Raw genomic sequence first — 22,930 nt, forward strand, 5'->3', positions numbered from 1 at the left:
CTGTCACAACTACTGCGCCCATGTTCTACAGCCTGTGCTCCGCAAAAAGAGAAACCACAGCAATGAGAAGCCTGAGGACCACAACGAAGAGTAGCCCCAGCTCTCCTCAACTAGAGGAAGCCCTCTCATGGGAAGGAAGACCCAGCCAAATATAAATAAATTAATTAAAAAAAAAATAAGTTCCAAAATTTCAGCAGTTTGAAACAAAGAAATTTTATTTCTTGCTCATGTTACAAGTTCATCACAGATTGGCAGGGAAACTGTTCATTGTAGTCACTCAGGCCCCTGGGTTGTTGGAATGAGCACTTCTCATGTAGGGTTGGTCACTGTGCCAGAGGAAAAAGAGCTCTGGAAGGTCTCACAGTGGCAATTAAATCTTCCACTTACAAATGACACATGCCACTTCTCATAATTCATTGGCCAGAAGTATCACATGGTCACACCTAACTTTAAAGAAGGCGACAAAGTATAATCCTACTACATGCCTAGAAAACAAGAGACCTGAAATGCTTGGTGAACAGTATTAATGACTATCACATTATCTGAAGGTGGGTAATGTGGGCTCCATTTAGCTAGGTAGACAGAGTGAAAGAAAGGACAGTGTACACTACACTATTATCCTCCTTTTCATAGTTGAGGACACCTGTGCACTAAGAGCTTGTGTGATTTGCTCACACTAACCTATTACCAAGGTGCTAGGATTCAAATATGCATTTGTCTGACTCTAAAGCTTTTGCCTACTGCTTACCAGGAACTTATCCTGCTTTTGATCCTGTCTTGCCTCATAGGGCTTCCCTGGTAGCTCAGTTGGTGAAGAATCTACCTGCAATGCAGGAGACCCCGGTTCAATTTCTGGGTTGGGAAGATCCACTGGAGAAGGGATAGCCTACCCACTTCAGTATTCTTAGGTTTCCCTTGTGGCTCAGCTGGTAAAAAATTCGCCTGCAATGCGGGAGACCTGAGTTTGATCCCTGGGTTGGGAAAATCCCCTGGAGAAGGGAAAGGCTACCCACTCCAGTATTCTGGCCTGGAGAATTCTATGGACTGTATAGTACATGGGGTGGCAAAGAGTCAGACACAACTGCGCGACTTTCACTTTCCTCATGTACTTGGAGAAGAGGCACCAAGTAGCCTCACCTTCCTTCACCCACAAATTCCATTTTACTCTCTCTGTGTCACTGGTAGAAGTTTAAATCAGACTTTGCAAACAACTCAGGCCAGTTTAAAAGGAAGAAAAGTTGTCTCCGAAGCCTGGATTACATACTTTGCTTGCATTGTGTGGATTTTCCCTCAAGGATCTGCCTCTCCCTTCATTGTTCTTTCCTTTGAAGTCTAACCCAGCAAACAGCCATCAAGACTAGCAGCTTGGCTCCAGAGAGGGGTTATCAAAGGAAGGAGGAGGAGCTTGAACCTCATTTTTAACTTGCTGAACCTTTCAAATTCTCCCTCAAGGCTTCAGTTTGGTAAAAGAAAAATAATAATGACTTATGTTTATCCTGGGGAATATGTGTTTTCCATGCCCCCTTAGGAAATATCATCCATGTGTTTCAAATTTATTTTTTGCTTGACTCATCAAAATACTGTTGCACAAGAGACTCTGGATGTCCAAAGAGCTGTCTTTTAAAATAAATGTCTTTTATTTTGTCTTTGGAAACAGCTAATCACATTTTATCAAGAGTCAGCAGCCTTCTTTCTTCAAAGGGTTGAATTTAACACTAAAAAGGTTGCAGATGGGGAGAAAGAAGGGTTATTTGCTACCACCAACCCCTTCCACTAATAGGCTATAAGATGCCAAGGACTATATGATGTGAAGGTTTTGAAATGAAAACTCTAGGAAAATGATAGCTCACCTAAAAATATTAGCAAAAAGTAATTTCCATATCCCTTACCTTATTGGGAGTGAGTTGAGGTTAAAAATGACAGTTCAGATTCTTCAGAACTCCAGTTATTCATATGTTAGATCTTCTTTGCCTAACAACTATATTTATTTCTTTTTTAAAAAAAATCCTTTTTGTTTGAAAAAGTCCATCCTTTGTTATGGCGTTGATCTCCTGTTTCTTTGCTCTTGAGTTTCTCCTAGTTCAACCTCCATTTCTACAGTGATTGTTGCTATGTTTCTATTTCTTTCTGGCATTCTATGTAATAATCCTGAGTTTTTCTAGTACTAATTAGTGCTATCCTTTCATATTTTATATGATTTTCTTAGTTTTATTTCATTTTGGAAGATTAGGTTATAGTTTCATCTATTTAGTGTACGTGTCTTTCTGATATGCTTTAGTTGTCAATAGGGATGCTTTTAAATCTTTTTACAAAAGTCAAGAAAGATAAAGTGACTTTCCCAAGATGAAACAGCTATTAAGTGGCAGAGCAGGTGTTCACACCCATGTTTATCTGACTCCAAAGCCTGTAATCTTCTTACTAATCATACTTATCATATATTGAAATTCTACTGTGTGGCAGATAATTTATAAACAAAATCTGATCTAATAAAGCATCTTGCAACACCTTTTTATTATTGATGAAGAAACAAAGGCTTGGAAAGCAACTGCAGATGGTTGTGGGCACTGGTGGTAGTTTCAACAACTATAGGCTACTAGCTCCTTAGTTTCAGAAGGTAAAGGCAGGTAGCCCACAAATAGTATGATTGCTCCAAGTAATCAAGTTTTCTTTTAGCTCAGTATTTAATTTTGTCTAGAATGTGACCTTCTTCCTGTGGTTCAATATGGCAGGCAATACATCCAAGTTCCATGTAGCTGAATGGAGGAAGGGATTGACAAGGGGCAAAGAATATGAACTAGCTCTTTCTTAAGCAGGGGTTTTAGGAAAACTACTATGCAATACTTTGATTTTATTTTACTGGCCTGAACTGAGCCACCTGCCTTAACTTAGCTGTAAGAGAGTCTGAGAAATGTGACCACATGCCCAATTAAAAATGGGGCGTGGCAGGGTTCCGCTACTAAGAAAGAAAGGGAGAATATATATTGGTGTAGACAACTACTAGTCCTTACCGAAGGAACTAAGCAAAGTGATCTGATTGCAAGTAATCTGAGGTGTGTTTATGGGCACTCTTTTAGAATGATTCTCTAAACTTTCTCCACCACCAAAGAGAAGATTTCTTCATGACAGAGATGATGTACCTTAAAATTTTTTATTTTACTTTAAAGTTTATTTTTGGCTGCACTGGGTCTTTGTTACTGCACAGGAGCTTTCTCTAGTTGCAGTGAGAGGGGCTACTCTTTTTTGCAGTGCTTGAACTTCTCACTGTGGTTGCTTTGCTTGTTGCAGAGCACAGGCTCTAAGCGCCATGGACTTCAGTAGTTGCGGTATGCAGGCTCTAGTCTGGGTTCAGTAGTTGTGGAGCATTGGCTTTGTTGACTAGTGGTATATGGGATCTTCCTGGACCAGGGACTGAACTCGTGTCCCATGTATTGGCAGGCGGATTCTTAACTACTAGACCCACTAGGAAAGACCCTTGATCTACCTTTGTATTTCCAGTTTGCCCTGCAATGTGCTGCACTTAGTAGCTCAGTCTCTTTAAGCAACCCCATGGACTGTAGCTCACCAGGATCTTCTCTGTCCATGGGATTCTCCAGGCAGGCATACTGGAGTGGTTGCCATGCCCTCCTCCAGGGGACTCTTCCCAACCCAGAGATTGAATCCAGGTCTCCCTCATTACAGGTGGATTCTTTACTGTTTGAACCATCAGGGAAGCCCAGGAATACTGGAGCGGGTAGCCTATCCCTTCTCCAGGGGATCTTCCCAATCCAGGAATCATACCAGGGTCTCCTGTATTGCAGGCAGATTCTTTACCAGCTGAGCTACCAGGGGAGCCCTTGTCCTTCAATTCTTCAAACTTAGTTAATATTATCATATTTTTGGAAGTGAATATGATGCACTGTTAAAGCAGCTCAAGAAGCCACTTCTAGCAAACATTGCAGAGCAATTTGCGTGACTTCAATTTCTCTCACTAGATGATCAGTTTCTTTAGAGTCAATAAATCATTGAATCAGTATTTCTAGAGTATACTGAATGTTGTCTGTGCTGTGTATTTGGATGTTAAAAGGTATTAGCAGAATGCCTCCAGGGATATCACTGAGGCCTAATGAAATCAGAGAAGGATTCATTAAGTGGTACTTAGGTTGGTGACAATATACAGCCAATATACCATTAAGGCTGTATATTGTCAGCCTGCTTATTTAACTTATATGCAGAGTACATCATGAGAAACACTGGGCTGGAAGAAGCACAAACTGGAATCAAGATTGCCAGGAAAAATATCAATAACCTCAAATAGGCAGATGACACCACCCTTATGGCAGAAAGTGAAGAAGAACTAAAGAACCTCTTGATGAAAGTGAAAGAGGAGAGTGAAAAGCTGGCTTAAAGCTCAACATTCAGAAAACTAAGATCATGGCATCTGGTCCCATCACTTCATGGCAAATAGATGGGGAAACAGTGGAAACAGTGGCTGACTTTATTTTTTGGGGCTCCAAAATCACTGTAGATGGTGATTGCAGCCATGAAATTAAAAGACGCTTACTCCTTGGAAGGAAAGCTATGACCAACCTAGACAGCATATTAAAAAGCAGAGACATCGGGATGGGGAATACGTGTAAATCTATGGCTGATTCATATCAATGTATGACAAAACCCACTGAATAAATAAATAAATAAATAAATAAAAAGCAGAGACATTACTTTGTCAACAAAGGTCTATCTAGTCAAGGCTATGGTTTTTCCAGTAGTCATGCATGGATGTGAGAGTTAGACTATAAAGAAAGCTGAGCACCGAAGAATCGATGTTTTTGAACTGTGGTGTTGGAGAGGACTCTTGAGAGTCCCTTGGACTGCAAAGAGATCCAACCAGTCCATCCTAAAGGAAATCAATCCTGAGTATTCATTGGAAAGACTGATGATGAAGCTGAAACTCCAATACTTTGGCCACCTGATGTCAAGAACCGACTCACTGGAAAAGACCCTGATGCTGGGAAAAATTGAAGGTGGGAGGAGAAGGGGACAACAGAGGATGAAATGGTTGGATGGTATCACCAACGCTATGGACATGAGATTAAGTAAGCTCCAGGAGTTGGTGATGGACAGGGAGGCCTGGCGTTCTGCAGTCCATGGGGTCGCAAAGAGTTGGACACGACTGAGCGACTGAACTGACTTAGGTTCGTGAAAGGCATTTTCCTCACTGGCAGGAAATTAAGGACAATCAATATTTGTACATCGTCACATGATCTGATCCCATCTTTATTTTTATCCTTATTTTATAGAGGCTCAGGGAGAGTCAAAATATTCCTCTTAGCAAGTGGTAGAACTGGAACTAGAAAACAGATCTTATGAAACCAAAGGTTTCTCTAGGGAAAAACAGTCCTTCATTTCAGTAAAAATAGTATCTCTGTGGAGAGGTCCACAGCATCCTTTGATTTCACTGTCAGACAGCAGACAAAGTAAGATCGAAAGAAACGAAGGCAAATCATTTTGCCAGTTCTTTGGAATCATAGAACTCTAATCAGGCAAGACTGCGACTAGTAGCCGCTTTATAAATGACTACGATTCCCAGGATGCCACAAGGTACGGCAGGCAAGACTTCGACTCCCAGCATGCTGTACTGTGGAACTTCCAGTCCCAGAATGCAACGCTCCTCCTTTCTCCCAGAGGTCCGTGAAGACTACAATTCCCGGCATGCAGCGCCGCCCCCAGTTTCTGGCGCCCCGCTGGACCCTGCTTCGGAGAGACCTTTTGGACTCCAGAGGGCGGGCCCTGGAGTCCCAGTCCCCTCTGGGGGACGTGTGTGCGCAGCAGTTCTGGTCCGTTGGGCCTGTCCAGACAAAACCTCGAAGGGATGGGTTTGGGCCTGGGCCGGGCTTCTCCCAGGCAGCGTTTGAGGCAGCCCCAATGGGGCCCTCCGGGGGCCTTCCTCCCTTTGAACTGCGGTGGCGGGCGGGCTCGCTGTATCCTGCACCCCTCAGAGTAGGGGCCGCCATCACCATGGCCACGGCTGCGAGTCGGCCCTGCCCCGGAGGGTCGCGGGACATCTTGTGGCGCGTGAGTGCTGCGCGCACCGTGGCAGGCGCTCGTTAGCTTCGGGAGTCGGGCTGGTTTGGGGGCGTCGGTCGCGCGTGCGCGCTGGGCGGGGGAGGGGCTGGCTGTAGAGTAGCGTGGGGAGCGCGTGGGGTGGGGGGAGACCGGAGTGAGTGGTTTCGCGGTTGTGCGGGGCATATTGAGTGGAAGCTAGTTATGGTAGCGAGGGGCGTGCTAAGGAGAGTTGGTTACAAGGTGTGTGTCTGTGCGGGACGTCCTGAGTGCAAACTTGTTACTGTGTGAGAGAGGGGTCCTGAATGGAAGCTGGTCATGGTGGGAAGGATGACCTGCATGGGAATTGAGTCGGGGAATGGGAAAGAGTTGTATGCCAGGAGGTGTACCTACTAAGTGCAGGCATCTTTAATTTGTTGATTACTTGCGATAAGAAGCGGGAAGGAATATCCGGAATCGGAAAGACAACTGCTGGACTTGGGGTCTGGGTAAAAGCAGGACGGGTATTTTGTCAAATTAGAGAAATGTGGACACTGTGGGCCGGAGGTGAGGAGGTACTTCCTTGTGGAAGTTTAGTCAACAGTTCTGCATACTTTCTGTGGCGGACAAAGAGTAAGAGGAGTAAGATCCCTTTTAGAACAGTGCTTATACCCTGGCAGCACTGCCATCTACTTTGTTCCCATTCAGTCGCTCAGTCGCGTCCGACTCTTTGCGACCCCAGGCCTCCCTGTCCATCACCTACTCCCGGACTTTACTCAAACTCATGTCCATTGTGTCCGTGATGCCGTCCAACCATTTCATTCTCTGTCGTCCCCTTCTCCTGCCTTCAGTCTTTGCCAGCATCAGGGTCTTTTCCAATGAGTCAGTTCTTCGCATCATGTGGCCAAAGTATTGGAGTTTCAGTTTCAGCATCAATCCTTCCAGTGACTCCAATACTCAGGACTCATTTGCTTTAGGATGGACTGGTTGGATCTCCTTGCAGTCCAAGGGACTTTCAAGGGTCTTCTCCAACACCACAGTTCAAAAGCATCGATTCTTCGGTTCTGAGCTTTCTTTGTAGTTCAACTCTCACATCCATACGTGACTACTGGAAAAACCATAGCCTTGATTAGACGGATCTTTGTTGACAAAGTAATGTCTCTGCTTTTTAATATGCTGTCTAGGTTGGTAATAGCTTTTCTTCCAAGGAGCAAGTGTCTTTTAATTTCATGGCTGCAGTTACCATCTGCAGTGATTTTGGAGCCCCCCAAAATAAAGTCAGTCATTGTTTTCATTGTTTCCCCATCTATTTGCCGTGAAGTGATGGGACCAGATGCCATGATTTTAGTTTTCTGAATGTTGAGTTTTAAGCCAGCTTTTTCACTCTCCTCTTTCACTTTCATCAAGAGGTTCTTTAGTTCTTCACTTTCTGCCATAAGGGTGGTGTCATCTGCCTATCTGAGGTTATTGTTACTTTTCCTGGCAATCTTGATTCCAGCTTGTGCTTGCTTCTTCCAGCCCAGCATTTCTCATGATGTACTCTACATATAAGCTTCCCTGGTGGCTCAGACGGTAAGGCTGCAAAGGGAGACCTGGGTTCGATCCCTGAGTCGGGAAGATCCCCTGGAGAAGGAAATGGCAACCCACTCCAGTACTCTTGCCTGGAAAATCCCATGGACAGAGGAGCCTGGTAGGCTACAGTCTATGGGGTCACAAAGAGTTGGACACGACTGAGTGACTTCACTCTGCACATAAGTTAAATAAGCAGGGTGACAGTATACAGCCTTGACGTACTCCTTTCCTGATTTGGAACCAGTCTGTTGTTCCATGTCCAGTTCTAACTGTTGCTTCTTGACCTGTATACAGAGTTCTCAGGCGGCAGGTCAGGTGGTCTGGTATTCACAGCTCTTGAAGAGTTTTATTTGTATCCCAAGTTATTAATACTAAATCTTGTCTGTTCTTTACAACCTTTATTATCAGCTATCGATGTCCTGCAGATTGTGCATCAGAAAGATGGCTGCAGTTTTTCTTTTTTAAACTTTCTCATTGCCACTGCCTTCCTTCAGACACTGACTGAAACCTTTGGCTTGGGCCGTCGGGGTGTGCTGCCTCCTGTTTGTCTGCTGTCTGCCTCTTGTCCCCTCTGATCCATCTTCAGTGTAGCCACCTTACAGACACACGGGTGATGTCTTCCAGAGATAAATCCGATTGTCACTTTTGTGCTTAAAATCCCTCAAGGTCTTTTCTTGTATTTATGTATTCGGCAGTAAATCTTGTGCCTCTTATGAGGGGTGTGTGTGTGTGTGTGTGTTAAGTTGCTTCAGTCGTGTCCGACTCTTTGCCACCCTATGGACTGTAGCCCACCAGACTCCTCGGTCCATGGGATTCTCCAGGCAAGAATACTGGAGTGGATCGCCATGCCCTTCTCTAGAGGATCTTCCCCATCCAGTGGTGGAAGCTGTGTCTCTTATGTCTCCTGCATTCGGCAGGCGGGTTCTTTTACCGCTAGTGCCACCTGGGAAGCCCATCTCTTATGAGGTAGGCACTGATAATTCAGACATGAATACAATGAACTAGGTGCCCAGTTAGGAGCCCATATCTAATAATTGTAAACACAGTTGCAGTATATACATGATTCCTGTAATATGTATACACTTTCAGATATTGACATGTCTGTCAAACCTAGGGAGACAGCTGTAAGTTGCTGTGAAATACAGTTGTAAACTAAATGAAACCTTCTTCACTTCCCAAAGTGTGATATTTAATGTGACATCTGACTCTGGACTAAAACAGCAAGAGTTCACTGATAGGAGAAAATTCTGTAGTGGTATGTAATATTGTTAATAGTAGTGACCATTGGAGTTTATAGACAGCTGTGTGGACTGTAATCTGGGTGTAAACATTAGTGATTAACATCCTGTATGAAAGATAAGATTTGCATAACTGAAATAACTGGAATAGTTTAACTGACTTCAGGATTGAGGGGTTTTGTTTATTTAATTACAGGTGTTGGGCTGGAGGATAGTTACAAGCATTGTCTGGTCAGTGCTACTGCTGCCCATCTGTACCACAGTATTTGTAATCTTTAGCAGCATTGATTTATTTCATCCTATACAGTGGCTGTCTGGTAAGTGATACTCAGTTTGAGGATAACAAATTTGCAGGACCCACTTCTCAACATAAAAATTGCATTACGTTTTAAATTTATTTTAGTGTCTGTATTGAGAGTGGCAAAAAAAATTCACTCTGAGGTTCTTAAGCCATTCCCTGCCTAACATAGGCATTTTCACTATGTAATGAGATCACTAAACCTGTCAGAGACTGTTCACAGAAACAGAAAGATCACTAGAGACCACATTAATAAAAACTTAATTTTGTTTGTCTTTTCTCTTTGACAGCTTTATTGAGGAAATGAACTTGTGAGCTTTCTTTTTAAGGAAGTGGACTAATACTTTTACATATTTAAAAATTATAGATAGAAAATATGACATATCTTTTAAAAATTTTTTTCTAAAATTAAGAATACTTCATTTCTTTATTGTGGCTGATAAGAAAGATGAAAGGAGAGAAAAGGAGGAGACTAAGGAACGTAGAGTTAAACTGAAAGGTTGATGAGAAGGAAAAAATTGTAGCAGGCTAATGTTTCTCAAAATTCTTGGAGACAATAAAATTAATAAATTCATCAAAGTGTAACTACTTTATGTTAATAATAGCTACCAATTATTGCTGCCTACTATGTGCTAGGCACCATGTTAAGTACCTTAACTATATTCTTTTTTTTGGCCATTCCTCATGGCATATCGGGGTCTTACTTCCCCAACAAGGCATCGAACTTGCACCCCTTGCAGTGAAGTGGATTCTTTTTTTTTTTTTTTGAAGTGGATTCTTAACCACTGTCCCACCAGGGAAATCCCAGGATGTTACATCTTATCCTTCCTATTAATACAACCTTGTATGATAAGAATGAGGTAGTATTCCTACTTAAATGAGGGACCTGAGACTCAGGTTATAAGTCTGTGCAGAGATGCAGCTAGTGAGTAACTGAACTAGGATTTGAATATTGGTCTCTGACTTCAAAGCCTATGTTTTTTCCACTCCCCCACACTACAATTTAAAAAGAGAGAAATGTTCCCAGAGTAGATTTTGAAGCCTTTTAAGGTCTTGCCTAAGGCTAAAAGGCACAAATACTCTTGAAATTCTGCCCCCCCCACCAATGGTAACAATAAATTTATTTTGCTTTGGAAAGTGGGAAGTATGTTGTTAATTTAATTTTTCAGAAGAAATGCCAGTTTTCAGAGAGTTAAAAGCTTTACCTTATGGCCTTTGGAGAGAGATTGCTGCTAAAGAATTGAAGTCATTTTAAGTTTTTTTTGAGACATATCAGTCACTTTTTGGGTAAATCTCACAGTCAGATGAAGTTAAGCCATAAGCTAGTACCAGGGTGGCAAGTATTTCTGTAACCACCTTGCCCGTGTCTGTGTCACTCATGCTTGTGTAGTTGCAACTTTAGAATATTCAATATTGTAACCTAGAGCCATTACCAGTTGTTATGGATTGGTATTTCAGACAAAAACTTTTCGCCATTTCGTGGCCCAAGGATTCTTTAATTCTAGTGTCCCTTTTTCTCCAGATTGGATTTGATTTATGACATTTTTCTCATCAAATATTACTGTCTGCTTCAACTTTTGCTTCATAAAGTCTTTACAGCAAAATTTAGTCCTTCCTTCCTTATTTCCAGCCACATGAATTAGTTCTTTCACTCTTTTAGCTCAGTGTAATGCTTGAGAAGTTTACTTGTGGATGCTTAATAATTTTTCAGTAATTTTGGTCAATGAATTAAAATTTTAAAAATAATTGGTCTCATTTAGTGTATTTAACAAACATGTCCATATTTTTATTTCTCTTGTTCATATTTTTAGGCATAATATATACATATTTTAAACTGTCACATTTTTTAGATGGAATATTGATTGTTGAACCACTCTAAAATGTGAATGTATTAGTATTTCATGAATTTTTATTTTTAATTCTGTTCATTTGGATGATGTACAGATTATTCTATTTCTAGAAATGTTACTTTTTTTAGCTCTAGGGACTAATTGCATTTAAGAAGAGATCTGAAAAATATTTACATTTTAGAAAGAAACTTTGTTGGTATATTACTAAATGTGGTACTTCTCTGTTTTACATGAAATATGTTTGCATATGGTGTTATTTGTCTGATGTTATCATCTGGGTCATCTAAAAGAAATTCTGGTATAATTTTAAAGATAAGTTTTTAAATTAAAATTAGAGTTGTGGTTCAAACCCCCCTTTTTATTGCAGTATACTAAACATGACAATATGACTGAACTCACTAATTCATCTCTCTTTTGTTTTAGCTTCTTTCAATGATCTGTATAATTCCTACATTATCTTTTACCTTCTGCTGCTGTCAGTGGTAATTGTAATAATAAGTATTTTCAATGTGGAGTTCTATACAGGTGAGTTTTCAAATGTTAACCATCTTTAAAATACCTGAATTTATTTTACTAAGAGCAGACATAATGAATTTTATATGTGGATGTGTGCATCAGAGGCTGTATTTTGTGTCAGAGTTTTAAAATGTATACAGAATTATATGCTTTTGAGTGTCTCATTGTAAAATTTATTTGACTGATACTTTCTCTGATTTTAAAAAATAATTAGCACTCTTAGGACAAATTGTATGATTCCACTTATATATATGAGGTTTCTAGAGTAGTCTCAAATTCATGGAGATATGAAATAGAATGATGGTTACCAGGGACTTGGAGGAGGAGGGAGTGGGGAATTGTTCAGTGGATACAGAGTTAATAGGTACAGGGGAAGATGGAAAAGTTTGGAGATGGATGGTGGTGATGGTTGCACAACAATGTGAGTGTACTTAAAACTATATACTTAAAATGATAATTTTAAAAATATGTATTTTATGACATTAAAAAAATTAGGCATTTTACTAGTTCACAGCTAGTGATTAAAGTTGTGATTTAGCAGATATATCATAAAAATAACTTCTTTATAGAGTATGAGATCAAGACCAAATGATTTCCGAGGTCCTTTTCAAATATTAAAGTCTATAATTCTGTGATTTTGGTACAACAAAATTTAAAATATCATATGTTTTGCCTTGGGAGAATCACCTGCTAGATTTCAGAGTTTTTTACTTTTTCTCAATTTCTCTCCTTGCTCTTCCTGCCTTTTCAGATTCCTTAAGTCTGTCCTTGAGGTAAAATGAGAAACTTTTAAGTTATGCTTCTTTTTTTCACTATAACTTCATTCCTCTTTTTAGCTCTTTAGTACTTCCTGGCTAGATATGATATACAATTTCACATTGTTCTCTGGATTTTATAATATACCCCTTTCCTTTGCTTTTCTAATCCCTCCCTACTTGCTGACGGATCTCTTTTTCTATTCAAGCCATCTATAGAACCCCTTGACTCACAGTTAGCTTTTTTGGTGGGGGAAGCGGGTGGCGGGCCTGTGCTACATGACCTTCATGATCTTAGTTCTCCAACCAGGAATTGAATCTGTGCCCTCTGCAGTGGAAGTGTGAAGTCTTAACCACTGGACCACCTGGGAAGTCTCTGTCTAGTTTTTCTTAAAGCCTGACTAGTCACTTTGGCTCATTCCTTCAACGTGCATTATGCATTACCATTGTGCCATGCATTGTGTAGGGATAGGAGATGTTTGGTCCCAGTTTTCCCCAAGAGGTCTCAATGAATGCTGAGCCAGTAATACACTGGATAGTAGGAGAGTATACAGGAGCACCATTTACCCAGCATGGTGAACTTCCTGAGGAGATGACATTTAAACCAAGCCTTGAAGGGTGAGTATATTAAGTAGACAAGGAAGAAAAATGACTTTCTAGGGGAAAGATATAGCATATAAAAAGGTTTAATGACATCAGAAGGTTTGGTATATGTTCAGAGTATAAATCAGTTACACAGTCAGTAGATCTTGTGGGCCTTTCTGGTAGGGAGGGAAAGGTGATAGCATCCTGTTTTCCAGATTGTGAAGCACCTAAACCTACTCCCTTGATGCTTAGTTTTCCACCATACTTGGTGTATATTAAATACTGTAAGAATTAAAAGAAGACTGTGTACAAAGATAGGTCACGGAACCCTGTGGCAGCTATTTTCAAAGGCCAGCATCCCTCACCTCCTCCCTACTCTTGTCTCCCCTAGTTCACCTTGCAAGCATTTATTTCAGTATTCAGTGTTGTCATTATTTACCTAGTTTGTGGTTTATTTTTCCAGATGGACTATATATTGTCAATTCAAAATGCTGAAATAAGGATAACTTGCTGGAAGACAGGCACTATCTTAAAATTATTGTTTATTCCTTTATGGCAGGGTAGGCACTATTTGAGCTGTCCGGAAATCTTAATTAGAAAGAACTGAAAAATGTTAATCATACTATCCTTAGGTTTCATCTCTCTAGATTCTTTGGTTTTTGTTTTTCTGTGTGTATCTGTATTTCCTCAGTCTTTTTTCAAATTATTTTGACTTAGAATGTTTCTGTACTCTGTTTTATACTGACTCGGTTTCTTCCTGCCCTTTGCAGTGTTTATGCAAGGAGGAGAGGGAAGAGTTTGGGTCCTCCTGCTTCACGTGCTGTGGTTATAAAGCTGCAGTCGTGTGTTTCGTTTTCAGTTGTGCCTTCCATTCCCTGCTCAAGACTGGCACTGATAGGGAAGATCCTTCATCCGCAGCAGCTCATGCACTCCTTTATTCACGCCGCAATGGGAATGATGATGGCTTGGTGTGCTACAGTGATAACCAAGGGCCAGTACAGCTTTCTTGTGGTTCCCTGCACTGGTACTGAGAGGTAATATTCCATATATTTTTTATAAGGGTCCTTGTTTAGTTATTAATCCAAAGGTGACCTGTATACATTAATAGTTTATGGACATTCTTTACTTTCCAGACTTCTATTAAAAAGTGCTTTCTCACATACATCAAATGTTTTTGTTGAATTCAATATTTTTGAATATTTGTTGAATTCAGTAGTTGTTGAATATTTGTTGAATTCAATAGTTTTTTTTAAACCATTCTGTGCAAGGTGCTATTCTAGATGCTGTTGGATTTATTAGAATGATTTACATATGGACTACAAGCTCCTTCAGAGTTGAGAACAGTAGGTGGTGTAAGACATGGATGCAAATGAATATATGGGGAGAGGAGTAGAAATGTGGGAGAAATAGGATATAACAGGAAGAAAATGAAATGTGCAGATCAAACTTGTGGGAGTTCAGAAAGCAGGGAGGGATCGGTACATGGCTTCTGGGAGGAGGTGGCATTTAGGTTGGGGTTTGAAAGAAGGATAATATGGGAAGAATGAAAAATTTTTTTAAATAATTACAACTACCTTCTTCAGTAGAACACTTTTATAATTTTGAAACATACACAGTTCTTGAACAGATGACATTGATATAAATATCAGGTTGATATTCTGATTTTAAAAATCAAAAAAGATTTCTGGAGTAGTCTTTAAGTTCTCAATTAGCCATTGCTTTTATACAGTGTTCATGACTACTGAATACTTGATTTCCTTTTGTCCCCCAGTTACTATTAAATAGGGCAGGCTTTTTTCCTAATGTGGTAAATGTTCTTTAGTGAAAGGTTCCCATGAAGGATTGCCTCCTTATAAGAGACAACACAGAGAGAAGCCCAAAGTTACGGCATCTCTATCAGGTATATAGCCTTCATTTAGAGTTCTTCCTAGCCCAGATACAGTTTACAAGTGACTAAAAAGCGCCATTGCTTACTGTCACAGGAGACATTCTTACCCTTACCAGATTTCCAAATGAGCTGAGCTAGAGTTCTGTTTTTTGTTTTGTTCTTAAAATGGGAAGACTTATTAAGGTTTTTCTGCAAAAGTAACAGCCAAGCCCATGCTTCTTAAGAGAAGTGATTAGCAGGAAATTTATGTCATACCTTGGGCCCAGAACCACAGGATGCTTCTTAGTTTTAACTAAAGGTCAAATTCTCCTGCATCAGGGGAAAGGGTTTTGTTAATCTTTTGCCCACACTTAACCTAAAATACACCCTTATGTTAGAATTTGGGGCATTTCTTAAGTAATTAAGTCAAAGCTTTTCCTTCAGTAAATATTGAGCCTAAAATGGTGATATGTGTCCCTGGCTATTGAATTAATAACCTAACTTTTCCCTTTCAGCTTAGATAGCCCTGCTGTACAAACCTGCTTAAATGAGTATCACCTTTTCTTCCTACTGGCTGGAGCATTTATGGGCTATAGCTATAGCCTCCTGTATTTTATTAACAATATGAACTATCTTCCATTTCCCATCATACAGGTAAGCTGTCATTTGAGCATTTCCTCATGTCAGAATTTGGCTGGGTTAAAATCGCCCTGGTGATTCTGTATATAACTGGCCTCATCTGATCAATTCAAGATTTGATCAGTGAAACTTAGGACTGAGATGCTCAAAATGCCATTTGGAGAGGAGATCTTTGTCTTCATGAGACTTGAATGTCTGGGAGCTGCAGTTACCCTTCCTGCTGCATCTCTCAGAATACCGCTTTGCTCCACTCTTTCCCTCCTTGCTAGGGTAGTGGCAGCTGCTGTGACCAAGCAGGGCTGGGGGAGGGTGATGATGACACTCGCGCAAGGTACCTCTGTGCAGCTGCCAGCTTCTTTGTGAACCTAAGACTCTCATTAGCCTGAGGATGTACAAGTAAATATAGAACATGTCAGTTACATTCTGAATAAATAAAACAGTTGGATTGGTTTGAGTGGGATAGTTTAGACTGTCTTTCACTTAGGTTTTTAAAAATTTACTAATTTGGTAGAAGCTGTCCCCTCCTGTGGCAGGAGAGAGAAAGGTAGGTTGAGGTTTCTCCAGTGCCACCAAGGCCCTGTGGAGCCTGTTGCCACTGTTCTTGACTGTGCTGTTATTCACTTCATTCCTGCTCTCCAGCATACTGAATACTGGGCTTTGGAGTAAAACTTAGAACTAGCTCCTGCTAGGACCCAGTCTGGGAGGGAGAGAGTGGGGAAGGGATGTATAGATAAATGATATGCCACGAGAGTGTAAATATTAGAGTGTGATAGATTAGGGTTCTCCTGGTTTAACTAAAGTTTTCACATGCCTGTTGCATTCTTGAGAACAATCTGATGAAAATACACCTACTGCAAAGAGATAGCGCTCACAGGCAAGAATGTGGCGCTTACCTCTCTGCTCTCTGAGCCTATGACAGGGAGTCCTGTTATAAGTTCTTCACATCTTGTGAAGGTGAGTTAAAAGCAGAGTGCCGTCTTCGCTACCTCAGAATTTCACAAGGAGAAAGATCCCAAAATCCTGCATAGAAATATCCATGGTGAATCATCTTTGATCCAAACATCATTAAGAATATAGAAAATGAAGAAAAGAAAGTACTAGAGAAAAATTAGATTACTCCCAAATGTCTTGCTCCTTCATGGACTTCAGTTGATAGTGAAAGCCTGTTTAACATCACAAATGTGTAAGGGAGTGAACAAGGAAAGACCAGTATTGATAGTACTGATAAATTATTGTTTATACCATGTAATGCACATTTGTAAAATTTGACAGCTGGATTTTTTGTAATTTCTTTTGATAAAATTTTGGATTTACTCTTGTGTATTTTTCCAGACCCTTCATTGTACATTTATAAATATAGTAGCTGTAATATTATATATTTGATGGGTTGGGGTTTTCATAAATACTTTTATTTTGCACATATTATTCAGTAACTACTTTTTCATGTAACAATATGAAAAATTAGATCTTTTTAAAAATATAGTATTTTAACCAATTTGCTGTTAGTCCATTAGGTTTTTTTTTTTTTTTTCTTTAAACTTGCTTCTGCTACAAAACTCAGCTCTGTTGCCCTTATTATATTAATGACTGACTGATAGGGAAAAGCACAACATTGGTGTGGAGTAGGGTACAAAGAAATGAATAAATACCAAGATAGGCTTGGTAAGGTATACACCAACAAGACTATTTGAAAGTTTATTAAATTAGATAAGATTTATATAGCCGGACACATAGTGAATCTTTGAATAGGTAAAGGATAGCTCATAGCCAAATCACAGAACCCAACAAGGAATTGAAAAGCGTTTCACTTTAGGAGCAATAAGAGGGTATATTAGCTTTCTCTGTATATCTAACTGCTTCTGTAGCCTCTCTGGACCCTGTAAGTGATGGTAAGGTGAGAGCTGCAATAGTAATAGTATAAGAACTATGCCCTTTTTATTGGAAGGTGAGGGTGAGATAGTGGTAGCACCCAGTGACTGCATGGGATAGGTGCAATTCTACATCTTGAACTTTGAAAGTATTTTAATAAACCAGGATACTTAAAGCTGTATGGTTAGTGACCAAGTATTCATTTTACCTGGGCTGCTTTTTGTAAAATACTGTTGGAATCTGCAGATATGGTATGAAGACAAAACCTCTACCTAAGGACTTTGCTGTCCTTCTGTTTCTGAAATCCTTAAAGAAGGACCAGCCCTAATATAAACACAAAGGAAGACTAGAATTTGGGAAGTCCATCTTTGGTTCTTCAGGTTTCCTCAGATCCTCTCCAGTAATATAAAAGTATTTTTCCAATTGGCATTTTTAGGGTACACAACCCTTGTTTCACAAGAAGTGTAATTTTTTCAGAAAAACCCTTTCATATTTTTTCTTGCTTGATTCTTTACTCTTAGATTGTTAGCATTGGAAGGTACCCACTAAGGAACTGTTTAGCTGGTTCAGCCTTATTCTCTCTCAGATAATTAGATAGGTGATGAGACTTACTTAATGTTGTACAGAAAAAGGCAGTATTATATAGCTCAGGTCTCCTGAGCTTAGGCTTGTGTCTTCTTTACTACCTCCTGTTTTTCTGCAAACCCCATGTGAAAAATTTTAGTGTAGAGGCATTATACACTATCTTTAAGGTTTCAGGCTCTGAAGCCAGCCAGCCTACATTAAAACCACAGATTTTTGTTTTGCTAACTGGTAACATTGGTTAAATTACTTAACCTCTTTGTGCCTTGGTTTTCTCAGCTATAAGATGGGGATAAAAATAGGGGGTTGTGAGGTTTAAATGGATTAATACATTTAAAGTGCTTGGAATAGTACCTGGTATGTGGTAAGTGTCCAAAAAGTGTTAGCTGTTAATTATTATGTTTTTTAATACTTACTCCATCTTGATATTCCTTACTATATTAGGTTGGTGAAAAAGTAATGGCCATTTTGGACCATGAATTTTAAACCATTATAACTAGGCTGAAACACATCTTTATTCATCAAAATAGGAACTACTTATAGTCAACACATTTTTGCCAATGAGAAATAAGTTTGTTTATTCCCATACTATAAAAATCTGTGCTTTGGGATTTAACAAATTCTTGGAAAGCATTTTCTGCCTCTTGCTGGTTGTGGAAGCATTCTCTCTGCAAAAAGTTCTCAGGATGCTTTAAGAAGTGGTGGGTGGTTGGCAAGAGATCAGGTGAATATGACGAATGAAGCAAAACTTCGTAGCCTAGTTCTTTGAACTTTTGAAGCGTTGGTTGTGGGACGTGCAGTCAGATGTTCTGGGGAAGAATTGGACCCATTCTGTTGACTGTTGTGTTGCAGTTTTCAGTGCATCTTGTCGATTTGCTGAGCATACTTCTCAGGTATAATGGTTTCGCCAGGATTCAGAAAGGTGTAGTGGATCAGACAGGCAGCAAGCCACCAAACAGTGACCATGACCTTTTTTTGGTGCAAGTTTTGCTTTGGGAAGTATCTTGGAGCTTTTCAGTCCAACCACTGAGCTAGTCTTTGCTGGTTGTATAAAATCCCCTTTTTGTCACTCGTTGTAATCTGATCGGGAAATGATTTGTTGTTGTGTAGAATAACAGAAGACAACACTTCAAAATGATGGTTTTTGAATTTGCAGTCAACTCATGAGGCACCCGCTTATCAAGCTTTTTGACCTTTCCAGTTTGCTTCAGATGCCCAATGATCACAGAATGGCCCACTGTGAGTTCTTTGGCAGCTTCTTGTGTAGTTGTAAGAGGATCAGCTTCAGCGATCCTGTCAGTTGGTCGTTGTCAGCTTCTGATGGCTGGCCACTGCACTCCTCGTCCTCAAGGCTTTTGTCTCCTTTGCAAAACTTCTTGAACCACCTCTGTACTGTACTTCATTAGTAGTTCCTGGGCCAAATGCATTGTTGATGTTTTGATTTGTCTCTGCTGCTTTATGACCCATTTTCAATAAGAAAATGGCTCTGATTTGCTTTTTGTCTAACATCAATTTCCTAGTCTAAAAATAAATAGGAAATAAACAGCAAGTAATGAGTCATAAGCAAAAAATAAATAAATAAAGTGAGAAATACACCTTAAACATAACCACATTTATTTAAGAATGTATTCCAATATCAAACAGCAAAGGTCAGCAATGCAAAATCACAGTTACTTTTGCACCAACCTAATAGATTGATACTGTTAATTTTCTCATTTCTGATGTCATATAAATGAGATGCCATATAATAAAGTATTAAATATTTTAACATCAGAGATAGTTGATTTTTTTTTACCTCTGAAATAGACTTTGTCTTTTTATGTGTGAATTGTGTGCTTGCTTTAGAATAAAGTAGAACCTTTCTTTGAATGTGTTATTTGATTCTGGTTTTCTTTTTTTCCACAGCAATACAAGTTCTTACGCTTCAGGAGGTCTCTGCTCTTGCTAGTTAAGCATAGTTGTGTGGAATCACTGTTCCTGCTTAGAAATTTCTGCATTGTATATTATTTTCTTGGTAAGAATTTCTCCTTTTTGATACAGTGTATGTATTAGCTCACAGCTCAAGAAATGTCAGTTAAAAAGCCGTTCTTAATTGTATTCATATATTTCCTACTGATGCTGGGAAAGATTGAGGGCAAGAAGAGAAGGGGGTGACAGAGGATGAGATGGTTGGATGGCCTCACTGATTTAATGGAGATGAGTTTGAGCAAACTCACGGAAATAGTGAAGGACAGGTAAGCCTGGCGTGGTGCAGTTCATGGCATTGCAGAGTTGGACACAATTTAGTGACCGAACAACAATAACAGTAGAAGGTGTGTGATTAGCCCAACTGATTGCTTGTTTACATTAAATGTTTAGATTGAAACGTTCAAAGACTATTTAGTTAAGAGAGAATATTGTTAAAGAAAATGTGGCATATACATAAAATGCAGTAATAGCCTTAAAAAAGAAGGAAATCTTGTCACATACTACAACATGGATGAACGTTAAGGACATTATACTAAGTGAAATAAGACAGGCACAAAATGACTACATTATCCCACTTAGACGAGGTGTCTAAAGTAGTCAACCTCTTAGAAACAAGAGAGTAGAATAGTGGTTGTCAGGGGCTGGAGGGAGGGGAGAAAGGGGAGTTGTTCAGTGGATAAAATTGTTCATTTGCTAAGCTGTGTCCAACTTTTTGCAACCCAGTGGACTGTAGCATGCCAGGCTTTCCTCTCCTTCACTATCTCTGGGAGTTTGCTCAAATGTCCACTGTGTCAGTGATGCCATCCAACTGTCTCATCCAATGCCACCTTCTTCTTTTGCCTTCTGTCTTTCCCAGCATCATGGTCTTTTCCAATGAGTCAGCAGTTCACATCAAGTGGCCTAAGTTTTGGAACTTCAGCATCAGTTCTTCCAATGAATATTGTGGGTTGATTTCCTTTAGAATTGACTGGTTTGAACTCCTTGCTGTCCAAGGGACTCTCCAGAGTCTTCTCCAGCACTGTTATTCAAACGCATCAATTCTTTGGTGTTCAGCCTTCTTTCTGGTCCAACTTTCACATCTGTGCATGATTACTGGGAAAACCATAGTTTTGACTATACAGACCTTTGTCGGCAAAGTGATGTCTTTGCTTTTCAATCTAGGTTTTTCTAGGTTTGTCATAGTTTTCCTTCCAGGAAGCAAGCATCTTTTAATTTCATGGCTGCAGTCACTGTCAGCAGTGATTTTGGAATCTAAGAAAATAAATCTGTCACTGCTTCCACTTTTTCCTTTTTTATTTGCTATGAAGTGACGGGACCGGATACTGTGATCTTAGTTTTTTGAATGTTGAGTTTTAAGCCAACTTTTTCACTCTCCTCTTTCACCCTCATCAAGAAGCTCTTTAGTTCCTCTTCACTTTCTGCCATTAGAGTGGTATCATCTGCATATCTGAAGTTGTTTATATTTCTCCCGGCAATCTTGGTTCTACTTGTGATTCGTCCAGCCCAGAATTTTGTGTGATATACTCTGCATAGAAGTTAAATAAGCAGGGTGACAATATGCAGCCTTGATGTACTCCTTTCCCAATTTGGAACCAGTCTGTTTTTCCATGTCCAGTTCTAACTGTTGCTTCTTGACTTGCATACAGTTTCTCAGGAGACAGGTAAGGTGGTCTGGTATTACCATCTCTTTAAGAATTCTCTACAGTTTGTTGTGATCCACACAGAGGCTTTAGCATAGTCAATGAAGCAGAAGTAGATATTTTTCTGAAATTCCTTTGCCTTCTCTATGAGCCAATGAATGTTGGCAACTTGATCTCTGGTTCCTCTGCCTTTTCTAAACCCAGCTTGTACATCTGGAAGTTCTTGATTCATGTACTGTTGAAACCTAACTTGAAGGATTTTGAGCATAACCTTACTAGCATGTGAAATGAGTGCAGCTGTGTGGTAGTTTGAACATTCTTTGGCATTGCCTTTCTTTGGGATTGGAATGAAAACTGACCTTTTCCAGTCCTGTGACCACTGCTGAGTTTTCCAAATTTGCTGGCATATTGACTGAAGCGCTTTAACAGAATCATCTAGGGACTTAAAATAGCTCAGCTGGAATTCCATCACCTCTACTAGCTTTGTTCAAAGTAATGCTTCCTTAGGCGCATTTGACTTCATATTCCAGGCTGTCTGGCTCTAGGTGAGTGATCACACCATTGTGGTTTTGCAGGCCCTCAAGACCTTTTTTGTATAGTTCTTCTGTGTATTCTTGCCATCTCTTCTTAATCTCTTCTGCTTCTATCAGGTCCTTACCTTTTCTGTTCTTTATCATGCCCTTTCTTGCAGGTGTTCCCTTGATATCTGCAATTTTCCTGAAAAGATCTCTAGTCTTTCCCAGCTACTATTTTCTTCTGCTTCTTTGCATTGTTCATTTAAGAAGGTTTTCTTATCTCTACTTGCTATTCTGTGGGATTCTCCATTTGTTTGGGTATATCTTTCCCTTTCTTCCTTTCTTTTCACTTGTCTTCAATGGATATAGAATTTCAGTTTTACAAAGTAAAACATATCTGGAGATCTGTTGTATGACAAAGCACCATATAGTGTTTATACACTTAAAAATGGTTGCAATGGTAAATTTTTTTTCTTTTTTTATGATGGTAAATTTTATGTGTTTTTATCTCATAAAAAATGTATTCTTTAAAAAAAGAGAAAATATTGTATGTCATTTGGTCATTATAATAACATATTACTTTTTATAACATTTTTGTAACTTGCTACTAATACAACAAGTTCAATTCTAAAGGAAATAAACCCTGAATATTCACTGGAAGGACTGATGCTGAAGCTCCAGTACTTTGGGCCATCCGATGTGAAGAGCCAACTCATTGGAAAAGACCCTGATTCTGGGAAAGAATGAGGGCAGGGGGAGAAGGAGCAGCAGAGGATGACATGGTTGGATGGTGTCACCAATTCAACGGACATGAGTTTGAGCAAACTCCAGAGATAGTGAAGGACAGGAAAGTCTGGCGTGCCGCAGTCCATGGGGTTGTAAGAGTCAAACACGACTTAGTGACTGAACAACAGTAACTAATATGACAGAAATGTCTTGTTGCTCAAGGAATATTATGGGGCTTCCTAGGGGGTGCAGTGGTTTAGAATCCGCCTGCCAGTTCAGGAAGGCGTGAGAG

At 39.8% G+C, this 22,930-nt stretch overlaps 1 protein-coding gene across 2 annotated transcripts in view; it reads left to right on the top strand.

Moving 5' to 3' along the window:
- Nucleotides 1-5,744: 5,744 nt before the first annotated feature.
- NDC1 (NDC1 transmembrane nucleoporin) overlaps nucleotides 5,745-22,930 on the top strand; it is a 58,304-nt gene continuing 41,118 nt past the window's right edge. The window contains exons 1-6 of one of the 2 annotated variants that reach the window (XM_043877142.1): nucleotides 5,745-6,051; nucleotides 9,025-9,145; nucleotides 11,400-11,501; nucleotides 13,692-13,866; nucleotides 15,215-15,353; nucleotides 19,695-19,803. In XM_043877142.1, coding sequence (XP_043733077.1) covers nucleotides 5,902-6,051; nucleotides 9,025-9,145; nucleotides 11,400-11,501; nucleotides 13,692-13,866; nucleotides 15,215-15,353; nucleotides 19,695-19,803 — 796 coding nt within the window. In that variant the 5' untranslated portion in view covers nucleotides 5,745-5,901. Of the gene's footprint in view, nucleotides 6,052-8,501; nucleotides 8,557-9,024; nucleotides 9,146-11,399; nucleotides 11,502-13,691; nucleotides 13,867-15,214; nucleotides 15,354-19,694; nucleotides 19,804-22,930 lie in introns of those variants that run through there. The other variant, XM_043877143.1, reaches the window with a different exon arrangement.

This window comes from Cervus elaphus, chromosome 20, assembly GCF_910594005.1.
Source record: "Cervus elaphus chromosome 20, mCerEla1.1, whole genome shotgun sequence".
Lineage (NCBI taxonomy): Eukaryota > Metazoa > Chordata > Mammalia > Artiodactyla > Cervidae > Cervus > Cervus elaphus.